The sequence below is a fragment of the Labrus bergylta genome, chromosome 14 (assembly GCF_963930695.1).
Source record: "Labrus bergylta chromosome 14, fLabBer1.1, whole genome shotgun sequence".
NCBI lineage: Eukaryota > Metazoa > Chordata > Actinopteri > Labriformes > Labridae > Labrus > Labrus bergylta.
Genome location: NC_089208.1, coordinates 21,946,599 through 21,972,862, shown reverse-complemented (window position 1 = coordinate 21,972,862; position 26,264 = coordinate 21,946,599). Strand labels below are relative to the sequence as shown.

Here is a 26,264-nt window from a genome sequence, read left to right as displayed (position 1 = left end):
AGGCACCCCCACACAGCCGTTTTGGACGGCCCTTAGTTTGCCAGATATGAGAGCAGTTATCAGGTCAACAGGTGTTGCAGTGATGGAAGCGGGCAAGAGAAGTGGTTCAGATAGAAGTGATTGTACCCGACCTAAAAAGCCTCTGCATGTTTCTAATAAGCTCCACGAACAGAAACGTGCTCAAACTAGGATCAATATTGGAGATGATTTTGCCCCAAGTAAAGGAGTTTAAGTATCTCAGGGTCTTGGAAAACATTGCTGGGGGGAGGGAAGTCTGGGTTGACTTACTTCACTTGCTGTCACCGCGACCCAACCTCGCATTAACGGAAGAAAATAGAAGGATGGGTTGATTTTTTTTTTCCATTGTTTTGATTTCTGAATAATTCGTTTTTATTTTCCATATTCAGCAATTCATTTGTTTTCCATCCTCATGAATTCTCAGATTTTTCTGTCAATATTATATTATTTACGTCACACTGACTACGTTCATCTACGTTCACATGAAACACTCGAGCTTCATTATTGTTTGATGGTTTGTGAGAGGATTCAATCCTTCCTCATCAGCAGGGGGAGCTGTGGCTCAGTTGTTCCTCCTTCAGGTTCGATGTGTCCTTGGGCGAGACACTTACACCCAAGTTGCTCCCGCTGCTTCATCGGTGGTGTGTAAATGGATGAGTTACTTCTGATGGTCTCTTTACCCAGCAGCCTCTACCATCAGTGTGTGAATGTGAAAGCCCTTTGAGTCGTCAGAAATAAAGAACTCTGTAACAGACAGACGTGGAGGCCAACACGAGGTGGTGTAACGTTTATTATAGGCTGACACACACAGAATAACATGAACACACGCTTGAACCGCCATGCTGGATCAGGCCCGTGTCACATGACAAGATTTATCCACAATATACCTTTAAATGGCGGTTACAGATCATGACAGACGAGATGACGAATGAAGACGAGAAGAGTTAAGGCGTAGGTCGTTAGTGTTTGGTCTTTAACCACATCCTCCTAAAATATCACTTCAACGGTCGATGCAAATCAAAAAGGATTGTATCTGTTGGCACTACGGCTGTCAGCGATAACGAGTTAATCATGATTAATCTGGTGTTATTTTGTCCCTTCAGGCTCTCCGTAGATAGTCGTCCTCAGTGTCTCCCTGTAGTCTCAGTGATGTAAAAGAAGGACACTGCTGCTTCTTTGAATGTCTCATTTCACTTTCACAAACTCTCAGACAGCTCAGCTGACGAGTCCAAAGTAATATCCACCTTATGACATCACACATTGACCTTTGTTACCGTTCATTTGAGCTGTTTGACCTCAGTTTGGGATCCCTAACCACTTCCTGTCCTAACCTTCCATCTACCAGAAGGGCCTTACTTTATTTCAAATTAAAGCTCAGCTTAAGAAAGTTCTAACTTTCAAAATAAAAGCAGAGAGCAAGTAAAGTACTCTCAGGCTAAGACAGTACAAACTTTCAAAATATAAGCTTAACAACTGTTATTTTTTAAATGCGAAATATGGAATTTCATAAAAGCAGTTAAAAATGTGATGAATCGCAATTAAAAGGATCTCAGAAAATTTCATATCACCACAAAATATTACGATCTTTTAATTCATCCTTTATAGATTTTCGGACATGTATTTGACACCGAGAACGTGCATCTTTTAATATCTTTCAGGACTTTCAGCAACCTGCTTCCATTCTGCGATTAATCGCAATTTAAAAATGTTTTTACAGTTTCCCAGCCGAGATAGAAACATCTCTAAAAATCTCTGATCACGATGAAATATCTTCTCATTGATCCGTTTTTGCCCTTTGACTCTGACATCTTTCATCCTTTCATTTCTCTCTCCGGACTTTCAGTGGCCTGCTAACATTAAGCGATTAGTCATGATTAACTGATTAATCGTTTGACAGCCCTAGTGGACACACATTAGGACAGTGAGGTCTGGATTTTAAAGTAAAAGCAGTTCAAGTCTACATTAATAACTCTAATGTAAGAATCTATATATTTATCTGTTCCCTTGAATATGTGAAGTGCAGAATGTCATGAACAGACGGGAGGAGGGAAACTTAACGAGGTTCAACGTTTAACATTCAACATGTTAGTCTGAAGTCATGACTGATGACATCACCACAGTCAACAAAGAACTAACGACCTGATCTCTATTAAAGGCACTGAGTACACAAAGCTACTTCACTGATCGCCAAGCGGAACATTCTGGAGACGAGCATGAGTCGATTCATCGAGAGAGGGGACGTCTGCAGAGCGTCTCGTCTTCAGGGGATCTTTGTCAGGTCGGAATCATCGATGTGAACCGCTTCGCTAAAATACTGGCCTTAAAACGACGACAAAGATATTTAATTATGATAGTTGGATTTGTAGAAAGTAGTGTTGTAGTCAAGACCTCACCAACAGAGACCACGACGAACCCAAGACCAGAGCACTCCGAGACCGAGACAAGACCAAGACCATAAATATCACAGAAAAATCATCATCTTGTATTTAGGGGGCGTGTCCCTCACCGTAACACCGGGAAGGTTTTCGATCGTAACCGAGGGATAAAGATAAAACTACAAATTAATTAAAGTTATTTCTTCTTTTAGAAAGAGGTGTTTTCCTTCTCATCACAGTAATGACGTGGAAAAATAGCCAATCAGTGGTGGTCTTGATTTAAAATACTTTCGATTCCGTGACGAGGCGAGACCTTCAGAAAGTGGTCTCCAGCCCGGTCTTGTTCGGGTACTCTTAAGTCTAGTAGGAAGCCGGCTGTGCTCAGAATTCGTGACGCCGGTGGAAAAGCTGCAGAAACAAAAACAACGTGGATTAGTCTGAAGGTTCACTTAAAGGAAACCAGAAGCTGTTTATTCACAGAAAGAAAAGAGTGGTCGATTTGAACTTCCTTTGTCAGCAGTAAAAAAAATATATATATATATATATATATATATATATTTCAGGTGAAGAAAGTGGTCTATAAAAGGTCCACTTGGGACCACAAGGATCCAGGTGGAGGTGAAATCTTCACCAGGCAGCAACATAAAGACTCATCTGAAGACACAAACCGTGAACCCTGCCGCTGCCCTCTGGAGGCGGAAACTAGTTGCACACTGTGTGCAACAAGGACAAGAAAACTAAACCAGATCCTGTCAGGTAACTGTGATCATGATCCCAGCAAAGGGACAGAGTCGGTCTGGAATACAGAGACAAGTCACAAACTTTAAATGAGCCAAAAAAAACAAAATACTTCTTTTTTGAAACAATCAACATAATTAGAGTAGAAATATTTTCTTTGCTTTAGTGACAGGAGATGATTAAAAAGATTTTAGGATTTGATTTTTCCCCATAAAATATCCCCCCCCCCCAAAGCTTTTGCTATGAAACAAAGTATTTCTCTAAAAGCAGCTGTGAGGATTTGGCGCCCCCTCTGGACGAAATATGTAGTCCCATTGAGAGCAAAGCTGATTGTGATCCAGAGTTGATTTAAGGACTGAAATAAAAAGGATTCTGGACTGGCTTCAAACGTTTACTGATTGGCCTCTAAGTAAATAAACTGACCGAATGTGAAGCGAAGAGATCATCACGTGTTGCGTCAGCAGGTTATTCAAACGGCTCCACACTACATGAAGCAAACGAAACACAAACACGATGTGACGGCAGCGTCTATAACACAATCACGTGTTCACGTATCAACGGGTCGCAAACATTTAAAGTCCCGGCTCTGACGTCACACATCGGGGTCAACAAGTGGCTTCTTTCATCCTGCAGGGCTGCAGGGTTACTCAGGTTCAAATACGAAGAGTGTGAAGAGAACAGCTTGAACAACATAACGGGAGGAAAAAGTGGTGAATGAGTTAAAGCTCTGACGCGGCGCTACATGAACAATACAGAATCAGGCGTCCAGAGAGTCTTTAAGGCTAATCATGTCTAATTATGGCTTCTTTATAACGAGCTAGCATTCTGCACGATTGTTAGTAAAAGCAGATGTTAGAGTTCAGGGCTGATATCTACACATCGAGATATAGTCGGACAAGAATCCATCTGAAGCCAAACCCCTGTCCTGAGGGATTGGGCACTTGAGTGTTGAACAGGCACTGCACACCAGACGACGAGACGGGCGACAAGACGACAAACGGTGAGGTAACAGCTAGCGTGCACCTGCTCCTGGAACATGCTAAGGATCACAGTGAGTGGCGCTCTGCTGAGCAGTAAGTGAGACAGTTTTGGTAACAAGTTCTCCGAGTTATTTTCAACTAACCTAAAAAAAAGAAAAAAGAGTTTTAAAAGCAAAGAGGAAATAAAAGCTGCCACACCGTGCTCAGACTGCTGCACGCTACTTCACTGACGGCACTCTGAGTGATGGACGATAGACTGGATTATAAGGAGGAGGCGGGGCACTTCAGTCTGCTCTCATTGGGAACATATGCGACACCTGAGGAGGAAGAGGTGACCTGCAAACTTTAAGCTTGATTTATACTTCCGCAGCGAACCTGCACCGTTGGCATTTCTCTTAACCTGGCGTGCACCTCCTCAAACATGTGACCACGTGTCGACACAACGCCAGAGTAGAGCTCACGGCAGCGTGGATTGGATGCAGAAGTATAAAGCCGGCTTTAGTCTGACGCTGAAGCAGGTCAAAGGTCAATCATTCCTTGATTCCCCCACAACTGAAATGATAAATGATCTTAAACAGGATCAGGTTAAAAGTGGGCGGAGCCCCAACTGTAGTCCCTGAACTCAAATACTCTGTTTTGGGTTATGTGTACAACTAAAAGGATTGCAGCATAAAACTCTGGTGAACTAGTGAAGTGACACAAACTCAAAACGTCTACAAACTAAAGAACTAAAGAGAGCGTCTGGTCCTTCAGGGTTAAGGTCAGAAATTTCAGAAAAACGATTCAGAAAAACTCTTAAAAACATCTAAAAAATAAGTTGGCATCAAGTGTTTGTGGTCAAAGGCAGTTTGCATAAGGGGTCAGAGGCTGAAAATCATCATGCTTGAGGCAGATAAATATCGGTGGGTTCAGAGTCACGAGTCTGTGGAGCGTGTCCTCCACATGGCGGTTTAGCACTGAGGGCTGATCATCTTCTGCAGCAGAGGCATCTGTGGGACCAGAGGAGAGCAGGATCAGAGACCTGAGGGACCACAGTCCTTTTCACACATGTAGGAGTGTCTGACCCGGACTTTTTTAAAATCCCACTCGCCCCTCACAGCAGGAAGTTCTCCTGGGGACGCTTCAAGTCTCAATTGGTTCAATCAATCACAAAGCCCCCCCCAAAAAAACATGCAGCTAAAGGTAAAAACCTGATTTAACATTCTCTTAGAGATGTGAAGAAATAAATTAACACATGTCGAGAGCAGTGCTGTCTCACCTTCGTCAGATCCATCCCGGTGAGGGCGTTGACGGACACGGGGAGCTCGGCTAACAGACGGTTCACCTCTCCAGTCACACGGCTGCCTTCTCCGCTCAGGATGACGATCTCATTGACCTTTGCCAGCGGAGCAGCGATCTTACCGGCAATCTGTTACAACACAGAGACACACCTGATTGTAGTTATCTGACCCTTGGTTTGATTTCCCCAAGTTGCATTTATAAGACCTGAACCACAGACCTTGGGGAGAGCCTCCAGGACCAGAGCCGTCTTGGCAGCGTCTCCGTACTGCTGGTAAGCTTCGGCCTTCAGCCTCATCTTCTCAGCCTCCGCCTTTCCCACCGCTTCGATGGCGGAGGCCTCGGCCTCACCGATAAAACGGATCTTCTCCGCCTCTGCCTGAGCCGTCAGCACCGTCTTTGTCCTGGTGATGAGTTCAAGTGTTTTTAGTTCAGTCATGTTCTGTTACATTAGTAAGTATTCAACGTTCACACATATCATATAATAATAATAATAATAATAATAATAATAATAATAATAAATGCTGTGGGGTTTGTTAGGCCTCTCTTTCTCTCCTGAGAGACACTCAAACCTTAACTAAATGACCTTGTGGTCAAAAGTATCTGTTTATATTTATCTAAATTAGCACATTTCACTTCAAAAAACCCAACAGGAACATTTGCTGCTCTGACAGGGTGTGTTGGGACATCAATATGTAACTCTGACACCTTGTGTTTAAAATGGGTACTGCAGTTTAAATTCTAAACATTGTAGAGAGCTGTCTCCCCTCCCCCCCTTCTCTAGAGTCAATGCTCACACTGGTTGCCATGTGGTGGACACTGAAGCTTCAGTGTTTATCCAGCTCTGCATCAGTCTGTAAACCTTTCTGTGTTCTAACCTCTCTCCATTTTTCAAAATCATCTCCAATATTGATCCTAGTTTGAGCACGTTTCTGCTCGTGGAGCTTATTAGAAACATGCAGAGGCTTTTTAGGTCGGGTACAATCACTTCTATCTGAACCACTTCTCTTGCCTGCTACCATCACTGCAACACCTGTTGACCTGATAACTGCTCTCATATCTGGCAAACCGAGGGGCGTCCAAAACGGCCGTGTGGGGGTTCCTTAAAACCGCCTACCTTCTCTGGTCCAAACAAATCCAGAGCATTCAGGACCAGACTCTAAAGTTAGAAGGAGGACATACTGGCTGCTGCATTGTTGTCAGAGAAGCCAGCACTTCAACATAGCATGTTTCCTTAATGTCTGATCATATAGTAAGGTCACTTTATCATTTCACTCACTACACATCTTACTGATTGGTCCTTTAAGGATCTATATTAATTTTGCATGCTTTGTTTTATTGTAGATTTTATGGATTTGCTGTGTGTTGAGAACTTTGTTTTATGAAGTTCCTGATTTATTTACTTTTTAGAAACGTTGTTTTTAATTGTGTGCATGTTGCATGAATGAATGAATGAACTGTGGTGAGCCGGAGAGTCACACCTCCAACTTCATTGCGGATGTGAAACAGGTGACAGACATTTAGCGAGCCGAGATCTACAGGAGGCAGCGTGCAGGTAAGGATGCAAAGAGAGATGGAGAAGGACAGCGTGTGGACCGCAACAGATAAACGGGAGACAGCGTGCAGCCACAGCACGATGACTGCAGAAGATACGTCGGCTCCCTGATTATTACCCTGATTGATCGGCGCCGGCTATAACATAAAGAGGCACAGAACACACTACTGGCCAACCTCCTCACATCTCTCTGGACTGGAAGTCATCAACTCAACATGAACTGGTTTTCGTCCTCGTGGAGCAAAAATAAAAAAACTAATAATTTATCAAAATGGATGCATATAAAAGGAGCTAACATTAAATCCAAGGTTGGGTGTTTGTTCCTGCAGAGTGTCTCCTGTTTCACTACCTGACTGAAACGATCATATTTACCCGTCATAAGGAGCCCTGAACAGAACGGAGACCTAAAAAGAGAAGAAGCCTTCCGTGTAAGGAACACTCACTTCTGTCCCTCTGCCAGCTGCTGCATCTTGTAGGCTTCAGCCTCGGCGGGTCTCTTCACAGTGGCGATGAGCTCCTTGTCAGTACGATTGATCTCCTTCTCTTCGATTGAGATCTGCTTCTTCCTCTGCACCACCTCGATCTCGATCTCCTCCAGACGGATCTTCTGCTGCTCTTTGGCCGCCTGCAGCTCGTACGCCAGCTGAGCCTCTGCTTTCTGAAGAGGCAGCGGGTTGTGTTTTTATTTTGCTTTAATGTTTGATTCTAAAAAAGATAAACTCAATCCAAGATATCTAACTCTACCTTTGTGTTCACTTCCTGATTGAAGGAAGCCTTCTGCATCTCCAGCTCTCGCTTGGAGTCGGCCATTTTTGTGTCGGCTAAGAACTTCACGTCCATCATTTCTCTCTTGCACTCAGCTTCCTGTAGAACGTGTGCAAAGAGAAAACAACAGGGAGATGTAGAAGGAGCAGTTAGTTGGTTTGCTAATGTGAAAGCAATTAGAGAACACGTTTGTAAGTGCTCGTCTCACCCTGATGCCAGCGTCTCTCTCTGCCTCTGCCACTCCGATGTCTGCATCCCTCTGCACGGCAGCCGTCTGAGTTTTTCCCAGAGAGCTCAGGTACTCCACTTTATCGTACACATCCTGTCAGCGTTACAAAGACACAGCATGGTACCTATTAGATCACTCTGAATCAAGGGAGGTCAGGCGATACATGCAAAATGAGGGGAACCTAATGTGTCACCTTGATGGTGAAGCTGAGGATCTCGATGCCCATGCGGCCGACATCGGGAGAGGCCACCTCTCGCACCAGAGCAGCAAATCTGTCTCTGTCCTGGTAGATCTGTTCAACGGTCAGGGTGCCTGAGAGGAGGGAAACACTGGTTAGTGCCATACTTGTACTTCTAAACTCAGAAAATATAAACGTCATTAGCTTAGTCGCAAACCACACCCATCATATCAGGGTGCAGAAATGCAGTTATAAATCATTCAAGCCGTGAAGATGCTGCACCCACCAAGGATGGCACGCAGGTGACCCTCCAGGGTCTGCAGGATCACACTCTTGATCTCGACCACAGACTTCCCCAGGAACTGTTCACAGGCGTATCCCAGCAGCTCGTTTTCTGTCATCACCTTCACCTGGTGCCAACGAGGACAAAGATCGTCAGCTGAGCAAATAAACACAGGCAGGAACACAAACACAGGCACATGGGGGTGTGGCACACGTGACAACATGACATCCACTCGCCTCTGTGTCATCATTCAACAACCGTTAGCACGTATTCTTTTCTTTACTGTTAAACTGTCAGTCATGTATTTAAACAACAGAGTTACACTTCAGACATCCTGAGACTGTAGACACACTTCAGGTGTGAAATCGTTTTAACTCTCAGACTTTATTGGAGATTTATAATTAAGTGTAAATGTTTCAGTGCGTCGGCGAGTTATCTGACCTGACTTGTAGCTGAAGTAATAACTCATAATAAAGTAGAAAGCTGCTTTTAATCCATTTCTCTTTGGCTCATAACGACCAGTATATAACGCGCTGATTTTAAGAGGTCTCACAAAGAGAAAAAGTGCTCACATGGCATTTTTTTTGAGCGCCAGCTTCTTTTTTTAATTGTTCTAATGAATGGAGAGCGTTTGGAGAAGCAGGCAGCCGCCCGGATTGAGAACTTTTTTTTAGCGTCTCTCTTTTCCAAATGAATGATATTCCTCGCAGTTCTTTTCTGCTAAGGATCATGTCTTGTACCCTCATCCTCCTCGCTCCGTGTGTGATCGGGAAATAAACAATCTAAAATATAAAACATGCAGTAGAAAGTAACGGAGCAGTGTCGGTCATACAGCGGCCGTTGTCAACAGACTGTTGTCATAGAAACGGACGGACGTGCTGCGCTTTAATTCTCAGCACACAAACGATTCATGCAAAATGTCCCGAGCGCACAGCCAGTTCTTTTCAGCCCGGAAAAAAGCCAGGTGGCTCTTAAATAGTCGCCCTGCGTGATGATTTCTATCATGTTCAGCGAAGACTACAACGGTCAGTTTCTGTGCAGCTGTGTCGCTCTTTTGTTACATCTGTTTTCACTTGGTGGAGTTTGCTCTTCTACCAGCTACAGTACGGTAGTCGAGCTCGCAGCCTACGGGGAAATTTTGAGGTACCAACAGTCACATTGTCCGCCGCCGGTCACTTGTTAAGTTTAATTTAGGACTCTTCAAATCAAAAAGCACTCCAAGAGCTTTAATTACTGAACAATAAACCACTGTTGGTGTCAGCATGTTATTCTGGTATATTGGTGGTGTTGGTGTTTAAGATGCAGCGCAATGTTTAGATGATAAAAAAGTTACTAAAAGTGCGTTTTATACACCACATTATACGGTACTAGAAGAAGGTAGAAGGTAAACTAGAAGATTATATTCCCTCCATTAGAAAACGAAACTGAAGGACTTCTAACAGATTCTTGTTGATCCATCATCTACAACAACTCAGCGATGTATCGTATGCTCTCCTTACGAGGTCATAAACAATGAACGGGGACATAGTACATCTGAGGGAGGTCAATCAGGGGAAAATCATTAACGGGATCATTTACATCTAAAGAAAAGAGACATCAATGAGAATGACCTGAGGTTCACACAACAAGACAGAAACAAACACAAGAGCAGTCAGGCACACAAACAGAGGTCACTCTGCAGTCCAGAGAGTCAAAGAAAAGAACAAGACATATAGTTTTGGTTGAACTCCACTAGAGCTGTAAGAAAAGAGAAAGTGAGCTGGGTCCTTAGGCGAGAGGTCTGCACATGGTTTGGTTTGCAACATGCACTCATACCACGAACGAGGGCAACACAAAGTAAGGAAGAAAAAATAAATAAAAATTGTCGTCATTTCAGGGAAACATGTGTGAAAACAGAGGAGGCTGCAAGCCAGCCACACAACCACACACAGGCCAGTTCAGATGGACAGCAGGGGGTGCTGTGCTGCAGCCCACGCTGGGATTAAGACTTACATGCAACTGCAATCTCTACTCCCGACATTAAACCCCCCCCCCCCCCCCCCCCCCCCACACCCCCCTCTAGCCACCACCCTTCCTCCTGCAAACCCAGAGCTCCTCCAAAGGAACATAATGTACAGGACATTTAAAAAGGAACGGAATCCAAACTTTGCCTGACAACTATTTCCTCCTTTTAATTTCCTCCTTAAGGGCCAAAACATCCTTTGAGGGTCAAAGATCTGAGATCTGTCCTTCAGTCTGATATGTTTATGTCCTTCAGTCGATGTATTTCTTTAAAAAGTTAGAGAAACTCTTAGACTTTTAAAGTGTAAAAATTAGAAAGAGTTTAACATTTGACTGGGTGCCTCCCTCTCCGTCTAAATGTATGTGTCTCTTTACGCTAAGCAGAACACATAACTCCCATCGCTCCACACTGGCTTGGGCTTAGGTTAGATCAATCAAAGAGCGGCATGACGAGCCTCTCTGTGAAGTGAACTGTGTGAGAGTGAGGGGCTGCTAAGCTCCAAACAGAGGGCTCATTGTCAGCATGCATGTAGGACAACACAGAGGAGAGCAACATCGGCGTGACTGCGGCTGAGACACAGACAAAACGAAATATGCATGCGGACGAAAACGAGGGAAATGGTTTGCTGAAAGAATGATGTTACAAGTTCTTACAGAGGAAATCCACCTTTAAAAACATGTTCACTTTACCACATTATTTTACACGTCTGTCTATTTACAAGTCGTACATTACTGAAAGATATTCAGGATGATGCTCAAAGGCACTCGTGCTGGATTTACAGTAGGAGGGAGGGGTTTACGGCCGTCGTTACTCACAGTCCCCGTGTTAATGATAGCGTCCTGATCAGGCTGTGATTACAGGTACGCTTTAATAACAGAGCGTTTCATCTTTCATTGTTTGCTGAATCAGGAGACTGTTCACAACACGCAATCACTGTGTTTACCGTCTTTCCACTGGTAGAGCAAACACAACATGTCAGTGTCAGTGAGCGCCCCAAAAAGATGCTTTTTCTGTTCAGTTTTTTTTCTGTTTCGACGATTCATTTGGTAGAGCCTCAGTCGACTGCCAATCTCATAGCATCACTCAAGGATCATACCAATCCAGCTCCATGGGGGTGCTTAATATCTAATTTGACATCCATTAGTCTGTTCTGGGGGGGGGGGCATTTCCAGAGACAGCATTTCCAGCATGGAGACCGCCATCGATGGGACTCCAGCACCCCCTGCAGGAACAGATGGGGGACATCCACTAATCGTCCATTAATATTTACAGTCTATGATCAGAACAGGGGGTACCTCCTTTCAACTCTGGCTCTCATTGACTATTATAGGCCGAGAACAGTGAAGGTCGTATTGGCCACATGAGGAATCAATCAAAAGGTCAGAGTGCGGCCTCACTTTTCATGTATCGCAGTCGCATTCCTTTTTTGCGATGAGCGCAAAAACAAAAGATTTTCAGCGATAAGTTGATGATCAGGTCCGACATTTTTAATCCTTCTTCAGGGACAACTCTTGCTGTTTTAGATTCTTTTTTTTAAATATCCTCCAGCATTTTGAGCCTCCTGTTGTATCTCTGTTATATTATAGGTCAAAGTTTATTTGACTTGTTGTAAATTTAAAGTAAGAATTATTTGAAGGTGGATTTTCTCCTTAAACCCAAAATAAGTTAATTTGGCACCGAGCAGGATCGATCAACCAAACAGAAGACAAAATAAAGAAACAGGTAAATGCAGACCAGGGTGGACCGGTACCCTCCTCTCGTTAAACTGGGACCAAGTTCAGACTGAAAGTAACACTGTGTCAAGAGACCACATGGGGGCTTCAGTGGTGTTTGTTTACATTACTTTTTAAAATGTGGCCTGTATCAGACTCCAGTAAGAACCAGGTCGCTGTCCTGAAGTGACCCACATGTGTAAAAGAACAACAACAAAGACGCAGTACACCGTAAAGAGACATAACTTCATAACAGGCAGAACAGATGATCTACGACCTCCTGCAGGAGAACAACGTGCATGCTTTACACTTATCGCGGTCCGCCCTCAACAAAGGCTCTCATTGGCTGTTATGAGTTGTAATCAAAAGGTCAGCGAACAGTCTCGCTCGACTTTAGGAGAAATCTGACCGATCAGGTTGGACTATGTAAATCCTTAGTCGGGGACAGGCCTGATCACCATGGTAACTGATGCTGAACATTTAACCTACCAAGCATGTTATGCTCAAGATAAGAAATCGACCTGGATGAAACTCCGCCTACTGACCAATCAGATCTCTGGATCACAGATCTTTGTGAGTTAGCACTGATCATGAGAGGAAACGACACAGCGTTTACTGTTATTAAGTTTTATTTAAAAGGATTGTGACATATTAAAGCTTTACAGTTATCACAACCGCTGCAATCTCGTGCACGTAATAAATTAATTCATGAATTTGTCTCGTTTCGCTTTTCTTTGTCGCTATTTCGTTGGTATTGGGAATATATTGAACTACATGTAACAAACATTTTCACGATTGCTCTGTCTGCCATTTCCACATCGTTCTTTTGACATCATGTGCTGCCTCCCCAGACCTGGTTTACATGGAAATCTCCCGCTGTGAGATGTGTGAACAACCATCTCAGGAAGCTCTGAGGGGGCAGCCTGTCTGACATTCTCTGGACATTTTCAGGAGTGCAAGTGTGAAAACAACTTTTTACATGCGGACCAGGAGGACAGGTTTGAAGGAGTAACAGATAGAAAAGGGACTGTGTGCTACTGTCAGTCTGAATGCAGGATCGGTCAGGGTGGTGCTCAGATATGAGGGTTCTTCATGCAAACATCATGAACATCTGTCTCAGTGTAGTACAGGTGTGCTTCTTCACTCCAGTCCTCTGTATGAAACCACACCTGTGCTGTGATCATGGGGGGGATGCCAGAGAAAAGGAGGGTGGGCAAGAAAAGGGTGGGTGTGTGAGGGTGTTAGTGGAGTCTGATCTGGCATTCCCAGGAAAGTGTGGTGATTTACCTGAGCCACCCCAGTGACAGTAATAGCTACACCCTCCGCTGTCTCTACATCCTCACACTTGGGCTGCAGGGTCATAATCTCAAGCGTTATCCTGTGAAGAATGTGGAAAAAAAAATAAAAATAAAAAAATAGACAAAGCAAATGAAGGGAAGGGCCAAGAACACAAGGAAAAGAAGAGGACAAAGTGAAACCATTCACCCAAGGACTCCAGATCACTAACAACAAGGCTAAATAAGACGCTGTCTGTTTAGAACTCAAAGATGCATTGTTTAGATTTCTGTCGGAATTTGTTTGCATCCAAAACTTGCATTTTGCATCATGTTAGCCTTTGTTTCAGCCATTCTTAAAGCCTTCATTTAGTGACCCTGTTGCCAATGGTGACTCAGAGTACAGCTGTATGGCGATCCCGAGCGAGGGACAGCAGAGTCCCCCTTTAACCCAAGATAAAAATCCGTGAAGGGGAGAAAAACAAACACACACAGACGTTAGATTGTTAGTTGAACCACTTTCTTGGGGCCTCCTTTGGTCTCGGGCACCAGCGACTGCTTGCTTTTTTTGAGGGGGAGGGAGGTCTTTCGAGATGCATTACCTGAGCCACCCCTGTCACATCCAGGGGAACACCCTCCGAGGTTTCGATATTCTCACAGCGACAGAGGATGGTCATAACCTCCAGAGACATTCTATGCAGGCAGGCAGGCGGGCGGGCAGGCGGGCGGGAGTAGCAGAGGCAAAACAGTAAGTTGGACAACAGCTGTTAGGAATGTCAGTAACCAAGGTGAAGAAGAAGAGAGGAGGGGGAGGGGGCAAAAGACACAAGCTGACCTCCTGTTTTTGCTGCTTTTGGCCCTGAATGATGTTTCATGTATAACGTGACACCTCAGAAACACAGAAAGGCTGCAGCTAGGCCTGCACGCTGTGAGATAAAGACCTGATGTGCATGTTATCTGTCGCTCCATTTCTATTTAGATCCGCTGTTCTTCATGTAAGCAACACGCTTCTCCTGAATCCAAAATAAATCTTTTTTTTTTCATCACCATTGTGTTTGTACAAATTCATTCATGCCCGCTGATATTTAGTTTGGGTTCATCTGACGGCATTAATGAGAACTGAAGCATGAGCATTATTCTCAGGTCGGCAGTGTTTTCTCTACTCTGACAAAATAAGAAACTTTTGGACGCATGATACGATCTCTGTTAATGATCGTTGGTATAACGATGTCTGAAGGTGTTTTTTTTAAATAATGTGTGCACACACTGAAATACTCCTTCATTACTAGGGAAGGGCATTAACAGTCATCTAAACCGTCACATACTCACATTACTATATGAACGAGCACTGTGCACGACGGACACAGACCTCCCGGTGGTACGCTATGTTTCTTGTTGTGTGTCGCTCATCAGTGCTGTGTGTCTGTAGGGCAGCCATCTTTCAATCTCAGTTCTGAATGAATGACGTGATGAGTGACTCTGTGGTGAGACGTGTTCAGGAGTCTGGAGTATCAGACACTTTACTGTTCTGCTCTTTCCTCAAACATCTCATGGTTTATAATCCGACTTCATAAACGCCATCAACTGTCTAAAGCCGTCTCCTCTCACAAAAATTAATGGAAGAGCATCTCCAGTCATCATTTTGGTTGTTAGCAGGTTAATCTTCTTCGCTCTGGTAGCATCACAGCAACGTGTGCTAAGAGGGTTAGCTCATGATGTGACGCATACTTCCAGTTATCTGTCTCTTGTTGGTTTCTATTCATGCTTTTAAGCTCATGTGGTTGAACATCAAACTAATGGTTCTATAATATGAAATATAAACGCCACGTATCTTGCACGACCGCCAATAAGGGGGACAAGGGAAACGCTTTCTTGGGCCCATTTGCACAGGAAGGGCCCATGTAGGTTAACAAAAACAAAGAAGAATACTTCTTCACATTACTACATTGAGCTCATTACGTGATAACTTTCACAGCCCTAGCTTTCTTCTCTTCTCTTTGTGAGTGTTTAAATAAAGTAGGACAAAGAGCAAGATCCACAGAAGACGGATCATGTGAGTGCAGACAGGATTCTTGATCCATGATGACATTAGTTTGAGATTGCACAGGAATGTTTCTACAAACAATCCCTGTCCTCCTCTTCGATCGCAGCTGCTGACGTGAGATCACATTTCAGAGCAGATCGGCTTATTCTCACTTAAAACCAGACTTGGATCCATTGTTTATCAGAGTCATGGGATACTAGAGGCTGATTGCAGCAAGAGACTCTCTGGCTAACAGCTCCGCCTCCAGGAGAATTAGATCAATGAGTCACAGGCCTGGGCATTAACATGATTACTGCATCACAAGCGGGAAGCCACACGGCTCCATCTGCCTCTCTTATGCGCCTGCACAGAGGGCTTTTTAGCTGAAGAGGCCGATACTCCGCAGTGAAGTCACATCATCCCTCCTTTTTTTATCGTCAGATGTTCAAACTGCACATGAGCAAAATGCAGAGCAAATATATAAAGCTTGTGTCTCCCATCAGGGATTTAGAAGTCCAGTCATGCATTAACTTTATTTGACTGTCCAGGACTACCATCAGGTCTCCTAGCAACTGAACACAAAGAGCAGCACTTAATGGGAAATGGGATAACCTGAAGGAGACACAGTGGGGCTGAGACGGGGGGGGGAGCAGGTTAGCAAAGAAGAAGCAAAGAGGCAAGAAGAAAACAAACCAATGAAAACCAAGAGCTCAGCAGATAAGGAATATCATCACAGCTTAGAAAAGGTTCATAGGATTACTACACATCATCTGTTACAGCTTGTCTTTAAAACAGTCTGCAAACACAGCTCATGACAAAGAGGAGTTGAAAAACATACATGCACAGACAAACAGGAAGTTGTGATCAACGAGATATGAACTGTCACTGAGAGCTGATCACATGACGGCTCAGGCTGCATCATTCAACACAAGCAGCTCCACTGATGTTAAATCAGGTCACGAGCTTTGTTTACATGAGCGACATGAACGATCCGATTACGACGTGTGGGTGCATGCACCAAACATGAAAGCACTGTAACGTGCAGAGACGTCCTGTCGGTCTAATCTGACAGAAACAGCAGAAGAAGAAGAAGAAGAAGAAGCTGCTCGTTCCTGTTGGCATCTTGTGTACGTCAGGTAGCTAACGGGTGTGAGTCAATAAAGTTTTTCTCAGGAGTGAGATCCGTTTCACACAGAACTCAAACAGACCCGCTGTGAATTTATTAACATTAAAGTCTGTTTTTTTCTTCTTCTTCTCTTCCTGATTAATCTGCGAGTTTAGCAGTACATAATCGCCCTGTGACTGATAAACGAGAGAGAGTTCAGGTCTGCCGGAGGACTTTCAGACAAACTCCGTAAGAAGAGTTTCACCTCGACCAGGAAAACACGAGCCAAACAAGCGTTATCGTGGATAATGATCAGAACAACAATCGGCAGAATCCAGCCCTCTCGTTCAGAATAAAATGTCTTTCCGAAAGAGGCGGGTTGGATCAGTGAAGCGCTTTGATTCTGGAAGGGGTTTTATTCCGATTATTTGTGTCCATGTAAACATAGCTTGTGTGCAAGTCTGCAGAATCCGTCTCAGTTTTTCAGCTGCAGGTTTGATGACTTCTCTAGACCTCGATCAGGATCAGAGGTTTTAAACTCAGCCAGAGGAACAAAAAACAGAAAGCGCTTTTCAGTATCATGTGATCTCTCCTGATATGTTTATTGTATTGTTTAGTTTGATGTTTGTCACATCGTCAGACCTCCCGTTTATATTTCATTCGTTTATACTTCCTGTAACCTCTCAGCTTTGGAACACAGAGTTACAGCAGAGAGGAGTTGTGTTTACACATCTGCTAAACATCACTTCTTCTTCTTCAGACTCATTTTCTATTTATAATCTGTTTTTCATTTTTCACTCATATGTGGAAGGGTTAAACATGTCTTGTGATCATGATTATTCCCATTTCTCTCTCTCTCTCTCTCTCTCTCTCTCTCTCTCAGTGATTTTATTGATAAACCAAAAAAGGGCGGGGAATATTCCTGGGCGGCCATGAATCCTTGGAGAATCTGCAGTTTTACAAAGTTAAAACGTCAATGATTGTAAAACCTAATCCTGAAAACGAGTTTTCAATTAATTGAAGGTCTTCTTTCAGCGCCTTTTGAGCGCTTATGCGGGTGTGTTCTGTAACCCTAACAACGGGATCTAGCCTACTGTGCAACCATGCCGGAGCCGGCCAGAGCACGATGCATCAGTTTAGCACAGAAAAGAACAAACGGGACAGGAAGTCAGACACTGATACAACATTAAAACATCCGGGTTATTTTCAGAATAAAACTCTCCGTTTTGACGGTTCAGAAAAACGACCGTTTGTGTGTTTGTTTACGTGTTTATAAGGTTTGTATTGAGTTTTATACCACAAACATCGTATTATCTCGTGCTGTCGCGAGTGAATCTGTAACATCACCGTGGTAATTGTTATTGTCTAATAATCATTGTTTCCGTACTCCAGCTGTCCGGCTGTGCTCTCCGTGCTGCAGACTGAGAACGCAGCCGGTGGGTGTTGACGGATGAGGATGCACACATATCTGGAGGAAGTTCTCCGTTTTTGGGTGCATGACATCTTTTTGGGCACTGGTAACTAGGGACGTAGGTTACTACTCGTCCTGATTGGTCAGCTGTTAGAAAGGCGCTTGACGTCACCCAGCGCTTTTCTGAAAAGTTGAAATAATTCAACTGAAAAAGGCGTCCGCTTTTTAAAAAGGCTTCATACTTTTTCCTTTTTCCATAGGCTTGTAGGTAAAAAAGGCGCTGGCAGTTGAAAAAAGAAGTCAAGTGTGAACATGGTCTTATATAACTTATTGTTTTAGCTTCATGTTACTGTTCACTTATCCCCTGCTAATAACTCAACAGTGCATTCCTTGGGAACTACTTTCAGACAGATTCATACACACATGATGTCCGAGGGCGTATTTACACACCGGGACAATGTATATGTGACTGAGTGTAGTTTCACATTGAAGACCAGGCCCGGATCCGAGTACGCTTCAGCCCAAAGTCCAGTTCATTTGAAAAGAGTGATTACAAACATGCTTTACTTGTACCGTACAGTCCGCAGGAGATGTGAACGCAACCGTGCTCAAAAAACTAAGTGGATCGCTATATGACGTCATTCTAAACATCTTCTGTCGCTTCAAAAACTGTCGTATCCGCACAGCACGGGCGGTTTCATCCTCTGAGCTGCACGGTAGATGTGGACGCACGAAGAGGGTCGGGGTTTGGCATCTCAATAATAACAAAAACATCCACAGTTAGCAGGATGGACTGTGGAAGGTGTTTGCCATGGTGACTTCTCCTTATTTCTGCTTTTTAACGGATTTGCAAACCAACTATGTGCATACTGTCACCTGCTGTATCCGACTGTGTACATTTGTGTACTCGGGTACAGAGCGATGTTACTAATGTGAACGCAGAGCAGCGGAGGAGAGAGAGCAATTGTGCTTGGACCCGGTACGAAACAATCGCGTCTGGTGTGAAAACTGAACAGCTGTGAAGGACTGTTAGATAGTCTCATCTGTGTTTACGGGCGGACAGCTCTTACCTCTGGATGTCAGAAATGAGCCACCAGGCCCAGGACCAGCCTCCCACCACATATGTTTTCTCATCTGAGCCACAGCAGCCACCTGTGGAGCAAAGCAGAAGAAACAGGTCCCATTAGTGTCATCAAGAATAACAGAGTATCATCAGAAAAACACACACAACACGACTGTCCCACTACAGCAGCAGGTTTGAGCAACATCTGTGATTGAAATGCTGACCTATGTCATAACTGTGTTGAGATTTGAGTCAACAACTTTGTCAAGACAAAGCACCACACTTCAGCTTGTCCACCTTCAAAATAAAAGCACCACATGTAATAATGTTTACAAAGGAAACTGAAATCCACAAAGCAGAGAAGTAAATATTTAACTGATACAGTGTGGACAGTGAGCGTCCGATCGTGTGCGATATGATGCGATATCTAATGCTCGTGTGCTGTTAGGACACGGTGTGACTTAAATGCTTTTATATCACAGAAACATTTAAACACCAAAAGCTTTCAGTGAAAGACCAGAAAAAATGTTACTGAATATTGTAACTTACAAGGTTACAACTCGCATAAAGATTCAGATCATGAGGTGAATGTATGGTGAATGACTCTGCAGAGGGCGCTAAACGCTTGTCCTGCAAATCCCCGACATGAAACCAAGAGTTTTACCAGACGGCTTCAAGCCTCCACGTGAGCCGCTGAAACCTCTTACATAGACTCTCTTCTCCCAGCCCTGAAGCGGCTGAAATTAGGGTTTTTACCGAGTAACATGAGCACATCCACAAGATGAGTGCACAAAGCTCTTAGATTCAATCGAATGTATATATTATTTTTTTTAAAGTCCTATATTCAATAACAGAAGAATGTTTTTAAGGTGAAGACAAAGATCCAACACCAGATAGTGACTCAGTTATCACATCCTGCTTGTGGTTTCAGATGATCATGTACTCTTGAGAAAGTCAGAGAAACAAGCAGCACTACATTTATTCTTCCAACCACAGCGCCACAATGTTTACTCCTCTGGTGAAACACGGAGCAGCACTTCAGGCATCGGAAAGCACTCTGCTTTCCGATGCCTCTCTTCATCTCTTGGTTTGGCACTCTTCCTCTCACACACTCACAGTTATCATGATCTACTGTGTCACAACAAGGCGGGATTCGCCAGCAAGATGTGTAACACCTGTTTAATCTGCTTCCTCATTACTCACCAATTTTTAATCGTCTTCATGTAGAACATCAAGTCAGCCTTTCTAAACACCATGTGCTCATGTCAGTGCAGAATGTGGTTTGTTGTAATTCTGACAGTTATTGTGATTTAATGTGAAGTAACTCTAGTCGTAGGTCATGAACTGATGAGTCTCATGATGAAGCAAACTGACAAACACACATTTCTTTCACACAGTATGCTTCTAATGTTTTTCATTCCCTGGAAGGACAATAAAGGGAGTTTATGTATTTTACATATTTTTAGTCCTAATGACTAACGTATACAACATGTTTGGATTTTTCCCTGGTAATCTTTTCATGGTTGTGCCATTATCTTCCATGGCATACACACCTGATAAAGTCAGTTCATTAAAAGTGCCTTTTATGCCACTGACAGGATCACCTTTTTACTCAAAGTGTTAGACAACAGATAGACCATTAAATGGTGCTTCAGCACAGTATGGGTCACTGTGTGAGTGCGCCCTTAGTCATCCTTTCTCTAATGTTGGTTTGTGGACCCCACTTTAATGACACACAGAAACACACTAACAGAGATATCTGATTTGAACCTCATGTGCTTTCACCCTGCAAACACAGCAATGTGGACGTAATAATAGTGAAAGAGACGGTAAGCTCTTTCCACACCAGAGTACACCAGAGTCCCCCTCCCTGGCCCCCAGTCTGATGTTTTAATCTGCTGTGTTTAGTGTGACATTCCCAGCTGTCATGCGTTAACTGACGGCCAGAGGAGGGGGAGGAGCGGGCACTAGCTTTACTGACACATTCTCACACCCACCACGACCCAAAACTACAGCGAGCGTCATCGACCCACAACTCGCACACGCTGTTGATGTTAAACATTCCTGTCATCAGGGTAACGGTTGCAGAAAGACTCTTTTAGGGTCATTCTGGGGCATTTTAACTTACTCTACAAGACACCGCCTTCTTCCTGGTCTTCACACAAATCATACCCTCTCCTGGTGTGACTGAACACAACCCCTCAGGAAATAGAAGCATAACAATGTGCAGAGCAGGAAAAATGCACAAAGTAAGAATTAGAAAGACTGAACCACACTCTCAGTATGACAATGGCTGCGGTCCAACAGGCTAATTTGGATCTATACACCGTTTTAGCCCTGCAGGTTCCAGCACATACCTCTGGCATAATTGGGATTCCTGACCACGCTCACTACACAGAGGCCTGAGGAGGGGCTCAGTGTGGATGAATGGAAGTTTACACAGGCTACAAAAAAATCCTGTCGTCAACTTTTGTGGAGGCAAGACTTTCCCCACAACACACGGAGAAGGTGGCGATATTGCACGTGATGCCTTTTTTCACAGCAGGAAATTGCAGCAACCAACCTCCCTAAACATTTCTCATTAGTGGAATCACACTTTCTTGAAATCAGGATGTGCAGCTCACACACAGACATACACTTCTACTCCCAACCCTCTTTGTGTTGACTGACACCATCTTAAATGTTTGTTTACAATGGAAAATCCCACCGCTCTGTTCTCTGACTGGACAGACCAACTCCACTGAAAGATTCAGTTACAAAACACCCTTTGTGCTTTAATACTTATTAACTAGGACAAGATTTCTCAACAGAGTTAAAGGTCAGTATCTCACGAAGAGAGGCCTGAGGATGCATACCAGTTCAATGATGAATATGTGACAATTTGTTTCCTGACGTCTTAGTCTGTCACAAGAATTAGTGACAGACTAAGATCTGACAGTAGCGGTTTCAGCAGCCAAGTGGCATGTCACTGTCATGCCAGTGTTCGCAGCATGCCAGTTTTACAGTGACATGTGTGCTCTGTTTTGCGGTGTGCTAACATAAGTTGAATGATATCTGCAATGGCAGATGTATGTAAATTATTATCAGTGGTCTTGTCTACGGCATTTACTGCCATTAATGGGACATGTTTTATGTATTATCGATAACGTGAGTGCAACATAGTGATGTAATTCAATTCATGTTATTTCTTCACATCTCCTTCATGACATTTGAATAGTCTAATAAAAAAATCTTTGCCAATGATACGAGTAAGCTCGTAGCAAAGCTAATCCCAGCTAACAAGGCTAGCCTAGCCACCGTAGCCAGACAGAATAATCGATAGCAGAAAGGGTTAAATCCCACTGGTACGCAACCTCTGCACTGAAATACTTTTAAAGGCTATTCTGTTGAAACACGGCATTAACCGTTTCCTTCCGGCATATTTGTGATTGCTATAGATGTTGGGCTGCATATTGATTGCACTTTATATAGTTTCACTCTAAGATCTTTTGTATCACACATGGACTGTATATCACGTGGTCAATAAGGACATAAAAAGTACACATTCATGGCAGTAAATGCCGTAGCACAAGACCACTGATAATATAAAACATGGAGGTGAAGGGTGGGCGGTACTGGTCTGAGAGAGGAGTGGTACATGGCGCTGGCCCCCTGCCGGCATGACATCCTCTACGGCAGATACCACAGGACTTAAAGCCCCGTTTCCACCAAGTGGTCCGTTTGGTTCAGTGCAGTTTGGTTCAGTGCAGTTTGGTTCAGTCCGGTATGGTAAACCCTGGTCTTACTTGCGTTTCCACAGCCAACCACACCATTATTTGGTCAGAGGAGTGTAAGCCAGATGGAGATAGCTGCATCAGCTATGCAATAGTGTGACATCATAGCAGCCCAACACAGTTTAGCCCACTATTAATCAAGTTCAACGAAGAAGAGGAGCAGGGACACCGTTAAAAAAAAAGGACCCTTTACGGTCGGATCGGTACCTCTGGCACCCTAACAGAAGGGTACCAGGAAAGTAGAACGGTACGGATCACTTATTTTGGTACGATTCCCAACTTCTGACATGGTGGAAACGCCAATAAATGTGTACCATACAGAACCAAACTGAACAGGACCAGCATTACAGTGCCATGCCATGCAAAACTGAGCACACATGTTGCTGTAAATCTGGCATGCCACGAATAACACTGTCATGCAGGTGCTCCGGAGTGGCATGCAGCATGGCAGGCTTCCAGCTGTTTGTTTCCTTAAACATTACAGAAAAAACACTTCCATGCTTTAAGTACCAAAGCATTTGATCAGAAAGCCTCTGTTTGGCTTCTTTTATTTTGTATTTATTTCATAGGGGTCTGTCCGGGATTTAAACACGTCGTGTGTTTCCTGTGTCAATGGGACATCAGCAGACGAGTTTGTCATGGCTTCCCCCTGTAATCTAATTACATTTGCTGTAGTCATTTTGCAGCACTGAACCACCATAGCTAACCACCACCCCTTCAAGAAGCAAAAACACGAGTATAAACTCGATAACCATCCTTTCCCATATCTCTGTTCCTAAAGACAGCCCTACAATGACTACTTAAAAAAAAAAAAAAAAAAAAGAACAAGTGGAAGAGATTTGATGAGGAAACATTTCCTTTTAAATAAACCAAAATGAAAACAGATGAGGAACCAAAACTCATCCAACCCCAGCCACAAACATTTCCAGACAAGACCTAAACATTTAAGTGCAAATCTCCAGGACGGAGAGGGGGGTGGAGTTGAGAGTGAAGGCCGAAGACGGGAGCTAAGAGCCGGACATGGGGCCGGAGGTCTCCCGCTCTCTTCCTATAGCATCTTTACACAGACTACTAGTATTTAACATGGAAAACAGGTGGCTTTATAAGGACGTAATGACAGACATAATAGCAGGAAATACGCAGAAATGGTGGTTCTTAACGGGATCGTTCGTCGGTGGACATTTCTTAAAATCTATTTCTTATTTTTATTTTATTTTAACGGTAATCACGACTTTTTAAAAAACCTTCGATTTTTGTTTGTTTTAAAACTAGCGTAGAGTAGGAACAAAGCGCTACGTTACATTTGAATTAAATATCGATTGAAAGGTGAGGAAAGTGATTTTTAAAACCTCCATCGAGCAGGACAAACACATCGTAACGTTACCTGAAACCACAAGGGCCTCGTTCGGTCCCACGGTGTGGCAGTTTCCCATTTTACCGACAGAAACGATTCTTCTCCGAACTCACTAGACGCATAAAAGGGGAATTCAGATTCCAAACACTATTTTCTCCTGATGTTTATTTCAAGTAAGACTCAGAACTCGATGTTTGTTTTTTTGTTTTTTTTACAACCCAACAGTCGAGCAATGGCTGCGTCGAGTCAGGCGTTCTACGACGACGCACTTCCTCTTTCAACTTTCAAAATAAAAGTATTTGTTGTAAACAGGTTGTGTATGAAATCACACACTCGTACAGTAAGGAAAAGTTGTGAATACTCCTCCGGTCGTTGACAGGGACACAACAACAATAATAATAACAATAATAATAATAATAACAACAACAACAACAACAACAACAATAATAATAATAATAATAATAGGAAGAAGAAGAACAGTAACTATTCATTTTGAACTTTTTAAAACGTATGGTTACAATGTTTAACCGTGGTTCTCTGAGTGAAGAGACTGTAACCTAAGTAGCTGGAGAGATAGGGGAGGGTAGGTCTCCAACCAGAGGCGCTGCTTGTGAACAGGTAGGGCAGGCAACTGCTTGGTGCCTAAGACTAGTAAGGGGGCTCCTTGAGGTCTGACAAAATTAAACCAAAGCACCTGCCCTAAATGAGAACATTTTGCAACGACAGTAGGAAACCTCCCTAAGGGGGCACCATCTGACAGCACTCACTCTCGTTGTCCTACTAAGCGTTACATGCATGATTGCTGTGAAAACCAAAGTTTGCCAATGTAAGTCAATAAAGAAAAATGAAGAGGAAGTTTCCATCTATAGAACGCATAAGAACCCAAACAACACCAAAAAGACAAAGACAACACAACCGTAAAGTTAACCAAACAACAAAGTACCATTATTGCTGATACACAACTCAAACGTGGAGCTTATAGTCCCCATAAAAGGGAAAAAATTATAATTTCCTGGCTTTAATCAAATATATTTCAATAAAACATCATCTAAGTATTTTTTTTTTTTAACATCTATGTAACTGTATTTTCTTTTCCTGTAAAATGTTCCAAATGTCTGATGACTCATCCTGCACTGTCTAACGCCACTTACTGCTCATAAAAATCTTTGAACTGCAATGCATGATGGTATATATTGCTTGGATTGTGACCATCGGTTGTACACTATGTTTCACAATGCATTGTGGGATACATTGAGTGCACTAGGGTATGATAATGCTCACTCCACCACTACAAAACGTCTTATTCACTTCACAGATCGCAGGATTTCAGACACAGCCCTGGTTTGAAGCGCTCGTTTAGGTTTTATTTTGAAGGCCACTTCCATCTACTTCCGCTTTTCTTTGACTACAAATTGACCGAGATGATCAGGTACCCCTCCCCTCTATTCTGCCCCTCCTCCTCCGCAATTTCATAAAAAAGGGTGTGGGTGTTTAAATTTCCTCTCACGCATGTAACCTAAACCAGAATCATATCAAACCATACTCTGCCTTTTGTGTGAGGCCTGTTCACGTGCTTATTCGCGGGCTTTGAAATCATTGTCTTGCCTGCAGATTGCTGTGATAGCAACAGTTTTTAAAAAGCAGCAGCCTATGTGAGGACTATAACAGGGTGGTGACCGAGGAGTGTTATGTGCAACACCGTGGGTGCATTGATCTCTTTTTCTACAACATGAAAGTGAACGAAGTCGTTGGGTATTTCACTGAACAGAAACGTGATTTAATTAATGATAGAAAAAACAGATAGTTTAGGCTACATGTAGAAGCCCTGCATTCAAAACTTTGAAACATAAGTATACAATAGGGGCTGCAGCAGCTCAGTCTGTGGGATTCAGGAACTCGGGCTGGGAACTGGAGGGTCCAGGAGCGTACCAAGCCTGGGTCTAGTAGCTGCAGAGGTGCCAGTTCACTTCCTGAGCACTGCCGAGGTGCCCTTGAGTAAGGCACTGAACTCTCAGTGTGCAGCCCCCTCACTCTGACATCTCTCCATCAGTGCACGTCCACAGGATCCTGTTTGTGTGTGTTTCAGCCTGTGTGGTATAAAGCTCAGATAACTTCATGTTAGTGTTATTGTTGATAATAAAAATCTGA

At 43.5% G+C, this 26,264-nt stretch overlaps 1 protein-coding gene across 2 annotated transcripts; it reads right to left on the bottom strand.

Annotated features, from left to right (window-relative positions):
- Positions 1-790: 790 nt before the first annotated feature.
- Positions 791-24,373, bottom strand: LOC109996013 (flotillin-2a). Of its 2 annotated transcripts, none has more exons than XM_020649947.3 (11): positions 24,147-24,373; positions 18,997-19,078; positions 13,990-14,080; positions 8,403-8,526; positions 8,132-8,250; positions 7,918-8,031; positions 7,689-7,808; positions 7,388-7,602; positions 5,610-5,793; positions 5,370-5,519; positions 791-5,100 (listed from the first exon to the last, which is right to left on the bottom strand). In XM_020649947.3, exons 1-11 carry the CDS (start codon positions 24,193-24,195, stop codon positions 5,062-5,064), a joined length of 1,287 nt encoding a protein of 428 aa, XP_020505603.1. In that variant the 5' UTR covers positions 24,196-24,373; the 3' UTR covers positions 791-5,061. The 2 variants fall into 2 exon arrangements, with proteins under 2 accessions (XP_020505603.1, XP_020505602.1); XM_020649946.3 differs by lacking the exon at positions 13,990-14,080 and adding an exon at positions 13,401-13,491.
- Positions 24,374-26,264: the final 1,891 nt, after the last annotated feature.